Raw genomic sequence first — 8103 nt, 5'->3', positions numbered from 1 at the left:
TATAATTTTCTTATTCGTCGGTCTTGAAACACGATTCTAGATTGAAGATAAAGTCAAGTTAATATTAATGCTAATAAAGTATCTTTATATTAGGAGTGTGATTTAGTGAGGGTTTTGTAAGAGATGGCAGTGTTGTCGAAGACATTCCAATCACAGCTATTATTTCTTAATGGTTTAATATTGTTCCAGGATATTTATTTATTTACTAGCAATAGACGCAGTAAACATCGTGTTTATACCATTTTAAAAACGGAATTTCCTAAAAAGCATTTTCGACATGCGTTGCTTTTGTTTTTTAATCAGAAGTAAACGGTGGCTGGAGGTTATAGAATTCTAATGGAAAATGGTGATGTTGCTCCATCAATTAAGACATGTAAATATTGGTTCTGTCGATTCAAATGTAATGATTTCAATGTTAACTATAAAAACTGGAAAATGCAGATTTGCAATCATTATTGGAAAATCCAGCACAATCCTTCAGAACCTGCCAGAGAATTAAATGTTGATCGTACAACAATTATTAAACGTTTACGTGATATGTTGTTTAAATAAATTAGATTTTTTAGAAAAAAGCCCTCAAAACTAAATCACACCTTTAATAAAACACTGTAAATAATTTATTGTCAAAAATATTATCTCCTCCGCGATTGACACTTGGATCTCCTGAATCAAGGTACCCACATGAAATATTTTTTACTTATTTATGTTCAATACATCTTTATACTGTTTTATTGAAAGCATCGCTTTTCAATTTTGACTTTTAAAGGCTTTTCAGGAGACAATAATATTCCAAATTTTAATTTAATTTGGTATGTTTCAATGCTTTTGTTTACTTTGAATATGAATGTTCGTACCAATGTTGCTACCATGACTTTCAAACATATCATTCCATATTTCATACCTGAAATTTATTAGTTATATAAATTAATTATAATACTTATAATTAGAGCCCGGATTAAGTTCCGAGATCACGTCAACCATAAATCTCTTGACTATATCTCATCCCCCACCGCCATGTTGTGGCGACGTCGCTCATGTAAATTATTTAATATTTATACAATACAATTTCAATATTTTTGACTTCCGTATTCAATATCATTTTGAATTTAGAAATTTTTAATAGTTAAATTCATATTTAGCGTGTCACAAAACTAATACGTATCTAATTTGGCATAAATATGTCCAATATTGCAAATGAAGTTCCTATTCAATATCATATCATCACTTTCGATCATCTGTTTTGTTTCGTCATTTTCAATTCGAGTTTTGTTTCAAAAAAGGTGCAACACTACATCATAGAACATTTCATTACGAGTAAAAAAAAAATTTTTTTGAAATTAGTTGAGGATTGCACTGTCGATATTTTTTTTTCAAAAATGAGCCTTTTTGCCCACTGTGCGTCGGTTGGCGAATAATCCGGGCTTTTCTTATGATACTTTGTAATTTATTCATGCCTACCTATACAATTTCTTGGGCCTTCACTAAAAGGGAGATAACATAACTGGCAATCCTTTATTCTTTCTGGGAGAAATCTATCAGGATCGAACATCATTGGATTTGACCAATATTCTTCGTCCCGTTGTATTTTCAGAATTCCTATAATAATATCTGCACCTTTTGGTAAAACAACCTCTCCTAAAACATACATTTTTATTAAAAAATTATTACAACAAAAATGAAATAATAATAATATTAATTTACAAAAAAAAATTACTTTAAATCAGATAAGGTGCTGCTTTTTAACTTTTTGAATGGTGACAATGATATCGCAAGCCAAATTTCTCCAGCGCGTCAGATTTCCAAAATAATTGATATTAAACGTATATAAATGATTTTTGCGATATTTAATTCTTTGTAAAAAAAAAGGTTAACGTTATTTTAAAATTCTGATCATAAATGTACTGTTCATCCTCTAAGAATTGCATTTTTAGACTTTAATATCTTATACCTTTTAGTTATATTATGAAAAATTAAAATATAAACAAATTAAATTATTTAAAAGGCATAAACCACGCACGCCAATTCTAAATGGCTTAAAAACTATATATATTTTCTTAATCATTTACATTAATAGACGTTTCGGTCCTAAATTGGACCTTCTTCAGTATTACAATTAGATTAAACAATAGAAAGATACAAAATTTTTTTCCAAGATACATATACTGAGATAAAAAGTATAATATGATTCAATATGATTTATTATGTACTTAAAATTACTAACAAATTCGGTCGTTATTCATCTTCGTTCAAACATAATAGCGTTTATGAGCAACATATCATAAACGCTATTATGTTTGAACGAAGATGAATAACGACCGAATTTGTTAGTAATTTTAAGTACATAATAAATCATATTGAATCATATTATACTTTTTATCTCAGTATATGTATCTTGGAAAAAAATTTTGTATCTTTCTATTGTTTAATCTAATTGTAATACTGAAGAAGGTCCAATTTAGGACCGAAACGTCTATTAATGTAAATGATTAAGAAAATATATATAGTTTTTAAGCCATTTAGAATTGGCGTGCGTGGTTTATGCCTTTTAAATAATTTAATTTGTTTATATTCTCACCACGTTATTGACCTCATATTATTAATTAAAATATAGATCAGTTTTTCTAAGACAACAAATTTTCTGCCTATGATTATGCCTTAAGACAGCAATATTTCTGCTCTCTTGCTGCGTTTGCGCGACTCTCGCCTCGTCTCTCGTGTCTTTTAAGATTCGGCTTGTTTTCTTTCCTCTCGAAGATATTCCGAGGGGTTTCGTGTGAGTATTTGCATATCAACTTATTTATTCGTAGATATTCACCCAGCGAACTTGCCGGCTTTGCTATACAGACCGGCGCGTCCGTCCATCCGCCCCATAGACATATATATAAGATAGATCCAACATCCATATACTTTTCTATAGTATATGCTAGATTTGGTTGAACGGTGCAAGAGGCAAAAGGCCTGTTCTTTTTGGCTGAACTTTTCTCTCTCTCTCTCTCTCTCTCTCTCTCTCTCTCTCTCTCTCTCTCTCTCTCTCTCCAGCAGGAAAGAAGAGGAAGTTAGATGAATTGGTGCAAAAGTTCAACCAAAAAGAACAGGCCTAAAATATCGGGACAAGCTATCCTTTTTGCGCGCGCATCTTGACATTTATAGACGGATTGCATCATACTTATGCAGCAATGCTTGAAAATTTCTCTTGATTTATGTAATAAATTATTTAGTTTTTTATTTTGTTAATTTAATTGTTCAGTTAAGAAGTTTTATTAGTTGACAGTATTGTAATAATTTTAAATATCTCTTTATATACTGATTGTATTCTTTTTCTTTTTCTTTTATTATTTTGACTGTTTGTAATAGTTTTTATAATTTTAATTTCCGTACATTATTATTGCGTTCTCATTGGTTTATCTTAACAATAATTTACATGTGACTTGTTCTTGCAAATTATTCTTGCATTATTACAAATTTGCCTTAATGTTTTTACTGTTGATCTCTTACATTGAGTTTAATTTTAATTTATATCTGTGTGACACGTCGCTCTCGGACGTGGGTTTAAAAATGCGTAATCTTATTTAATTATAATATACCTACTATTTAAGATTTAATATGTTTAAAGCTTCACGATTCTTTTCATGTTCCGTGATGGTAAGTCATTCAAATTCATTTTACTCATTTATCTGTCTAATGAGACTTTTTCTATAAATGTTAGATTATCAACGTTGCATTTTTGTCAATTTGTGAATGACTTAAGCATTGCGGACATGTGAGCTAATTGGAATTGTATCATTCTTGCTGAGGAGGACTCCGAAGAGAGTCGAAACGTTCAAATAAAGAAGACATCAATCTATTCTTTGATTGTTCACTATAATATTTGCGCTGTTTATCATCGTTGACTCTCATTAGCCTACTATATTTTTTGTTTGTTATATTGTTTAGTATTCGGGAGTCCTAATGTTATTATTATTGTTTTTGAATAAATGGATATTTGTTTTTATGATAAACTGTGTTTTTATTTCTCCTTCTACATATTTGAAATAATTTACTACATATTATAATAAAAAACTGCTTCTCAAATGTTTTAAAATAATTTCATTCTTGAGTCACTTTTGACCCTGAGTCCGCCGTGCGTGCGAGTATCACGACGTCTGCCGTCCGAAAGTTAATATTTACCTACGCAATGTTAACGAGTCATTATATCCATCCACAGAGTTATTACAATTTGCCAATGATATCGTTATCTTTGCCCACTGATAAACATATAGAACAGACATTTGATTGCGTTGAACAATCCTTTCATAATTTTGAAACATTTCTTAGTTCTCGTGGGTTGGAGATTTCTCCGCTCAAAAAACAAATAATGGTTTTTTTTCTACTAAAAGGACCACCTTTCTGTCTATTCGTCACATTTCCTATGAGAATCACTATATCCTACTATCCGCTTCCGTTAGATTCCTTGACATTCTGCTCAATCCTAAGCTTTCCAGAAAGACTCACATGCACTACATCATAAATGTATCCTCCAAGTCATCTCGGCCTTTCGCGGTACCTGGTGGCCCATCCCTATATGCTACTTACTGTTTATAAATCTTTGCTGTGTGATTTCATTGAATACTTCTCCCATATCTTTGGTCTCATCGATAATGGCTGTCTCGATAAGGGCTCTCCCGATCATTCAGAATCAAGCTCTGCGCTTGTGCTTCGGATATCGTGTTTCGATCCCCTCTTAACATAATTTACGCTGAAGCCATTGAGCCTCCACTCAGATACAGATTTCGACATCATGCTTCGCGTTATTTTCTTAAGATCTATTACCGATCACCCGGCAGTTTCCAAACTCTGTAAGTTATGCGATCTCTCTAGAAGTACCCATAGTCATATATATATATATATATATGTATATATATAAAACTATGGATACTTCTAGAGAGATCGCATATATACTCCGTATTATACTCCGTATATATACTCAGTATCTTATTTTGATTGCTCATTTTGAGTATCACGAAGAAAGCATATTTCCAACAAAAAATGTTTCAGATATAAGTTATGGTCTATGCATGTTTATATTGTATTGTACTAGAAATTATATTTATATATAACTATAAATTGTTCACCTGTGTGATCATAAAGTTTTATGATCACACAGGTGAAAAATTTACTATCGTGGAAAAACTATATTTAAATTCTACATAACTATAAAATATTGAAATTTGAAAAAATTTATTTTATAAAGGGTGAAAAACACATTTGTAATTTCTGATCAAAATTTTAGGTAATTATAATATTTACTTTAACGATGAAAAAAAAGCGAACAAACCTATTTTTAAATCTTTCGTTACTCGTCGTCCAATTAAAGGAGCAGGAGGGAAAATTCTCAATGTTTCCTTGATAACTCGGTCCAAATAATGCATATGTTGCAAATCGTCGTATTTAATTGGTGCAAATTTTATAGTTTTCGTGCCATAAATTTCCAATAGTTCTTGATATACTTTTTCCTTTTATGACGTTAAATAAAGTATTCATATTTTTATATACATGTAAAATATAAATACATGTTAAAAAAGTTTCAGATTTTTTATCAATTATAATTTAAATTTGACTTTCCTTTAGTTATAATTGAAGCGTTAATAATGATATATAATGTCAATCTAGAAATTTGTATCATTCTATTAAAATTTAATCTAAATAAAATATTGCATATGTTATGACATGTACTTCAAAGAACTTTTAACATCTCCGTATAAAACTATCAATAATACATTAATTAACCTATTATAAGCTTAGGTATTGTGAAAAATGTTAATATAAATCAAATTTAACAAAAAGATATGAAAATAATAAGTATTTAATACATGATACTCGCTATGATTGTTTGAAATCACTGCTTATAGATAAAACGGTTTTTTCGTTATATCTCAAAACTATATCTTATATTTTAAGAATTATTCAAGGCACCAAAAAATGTTTTATATAAAAATTTTATAACAGCAATACCTCTATTTCTTTGCGTTAATAATACTTCTTAAAAATAACTTTTTTTAAATAATTTTTTTTTATTTTTGAAATAATTTCCTTCGACGGTTAATGCATTCATATTATTATAGTAGCACTTATAAATATTTTAACATTAATATTTTTGTCGCATCTTAATTATACAAAAATATTAATGTCAAAATATTTATAAGCGCTATTGTATAAATGGCTTAATTAAATGGCTCGAATAAAATCGATGAATTTCAAATACTCGACTCTAAACAGAGAAACGATTGTTAAAACGAAGGAGAAAAAATATAACGATTTAATTTTACCACATTCTTAATCGTTACCCTGTATAATAGTTTGATTCAAACAAATCAAAACAATAAATGTTTAAAATTATTGATATATAATGTGTGATATAATATAATTTATTATTTTTATTATTACAATAAATGATTACCTTTTAAATTTTTTAATTTTTAAATTATAAATTTTTTTATTTTTAAATTATATTATTTACACTTCAATTATTCAACTAGTAAATTTAATTATTTTAAAATATATACATCAAGAATAGATTTTCGAAATGCATTTTATCCAAAATATCATTTTTTGAGTTACAAATGGTGTAGTCTTCAATCTCAATCCTCAGCAACTCGCGGCCTCGCGTAAAAGTAATGTCATTGCGCTTGGCTTAGCACCGAGACACTACCGTATCTCCTGATAATGAAAGACATATATTATGCTACTTCGAAATGTTCAAAAAGCATTTTTTCATCGTCAATTTATGTACTGAAAAAATGTAGACATTTGATGTGCGTTATTTCCTTTAATTAGAGAAAAAAAAACGCATTTGTTTAATATTATTAGAAATTGTTTAGCAATTTTGTTTAACATTTTACATATCACTGATTGATAAATTGTTATATTCTGTAAGGCGTGCAGTTTCTTTGTGGATTTTTTCTTGTTTTTTGAAAATTATATATTTTGAACAAAATACATTTTGAAAGTCTGTTCCTCATATGCGTATATATAAATATATATATATATATATATACATACTTGTACGTCTGGAAAATTTGCTAACATGAAAATAACAAAATTCATCGTAATAGAGATTGAGTCACTGGCCTGCGTATATAATTTTATTTTAATACTTATTCATAATTATAATTAATTATATACCGATGTACGTACCGTTAATAACATTGTCATTACGTTATTGTGAATCTCCTGTTGCGTGAAATTTTGTTTACGACATGCATCCATCTGAATGTCGAAAAACGTTCTATCTACATTATATAATAAAGTATATATGAATTAAAAGATTAATTAATCATTTAATATTGTACTGACAAATTTTAACTTAAAAACCCTTAACTTTATGCCCTTTATATAAAACTTAAAAGTAAACGCGAGTAGAAATTGTTTTTTAAAAGTAAAACGAACATGGTATTGTAATGATTGCTGTTGATTTAGTGACACAATTCGAGAAAAACATTATTTCATTTTCTTTGATATTTAATGAATAATAAAGATATATTTGTGTCAACCTGTATCATCATATGGAAAGCATCGAAAACTACTTCGACTATAGCTATAACAATTTTACATTGCGTTTTCAATTTTCGTAAAGGTAAGATTTTACAAAATGTAGATAAACTTACAAGTTCGGTTTTTCTCATTTTTGATTGTATTCACGTTTTTTAATTCATCTATGCGTTGCTGTATCATCTGTATAAAAATAGATTACGTAGTGAACATCAAATTGAATAATGCAGAATATCAGTACCAAACATATTTATCATACATATACCTCATCAACAACAGAATGTAATAAATTTAAAGTCTTTTTCTGTTTGCGTCCCAAAGGAGTGAGATTGAATATAAAATCAAAATAATATATATGTGCATTCATTATTCTATAAGAACCCATATTTTTTAACCTGAAACATTTTTTTCGTTTTAAAATAAAAATTTTCATATATGTATAAGATATACATAACTATAAAAGCATATTTAATCAATTGCAACTATTAAATGTTACAATATAAGAAAGAAGAAGATATTGTTTGTTCAGTAAAAAAAAAGTAAGGTAAATATGCAGATTAGGGGAGCCCCCCCCCC

General features: G+C 28.5%; 1 protein-coding gene across 1 annotated transcript in view; it reads right to left on the bottom strand.

Moving 5' to 3' along the window:
• Positions 1-665: 665 nt before the first annotated feature.
• The window catches only part of LOC108757483 (cytochrome P450 3A19), a 10704-nt gene continuing 3266 nt past the window's right edge, over positions 666-8103 (bottom strand). Inside the window, exons 2-8 of the mRNA XM_018501912.1 lie at positions 7793-7922; positions 7644-7710; positions 7174-7268; positions 7039-7107; positions 5315-5492; positions 1459-1635; positions 666-901 (exon numbers count right to left, since the gene is read on the bottom strand). Coding sequence (XP_018357414.1) covers positions 729-901; positions 1459-1635; positions 5315-5492; positions 7039-7107; positions 7174-7268; positions 7644-7710; positions 7793-7922 — 889 coding nt within the window. The 3' untranslated portion in view covers positions 666-728. The remainder of the gene's footprint in view (positions 902-1458; positions 1636-5314; positions 5493-7038; positions 7108-7173; positions 7269-7643; positions 7711-7792; positions 7923-8103) is intronic.

This window comes from Trachymyrmex cornetzi, unplaced genomic scaffold (assembly GCF_001594075.2).
Source record: "Trachymyrmex cornetzi isolate Tcor2-1 unplaced genomic scaffold, Tcor1.1 scaffold144, whole genome shotgun sequence".
NCBI lineage: Eukaryota > Metazoa > Arthropoda > Insecta > Hymenoptera > Formicidae > Trachymyrmex > Trachymyrmex cornetzi.
This window is presented reverse-complemented; position numbering and strand designations above follow the sequence as displayed.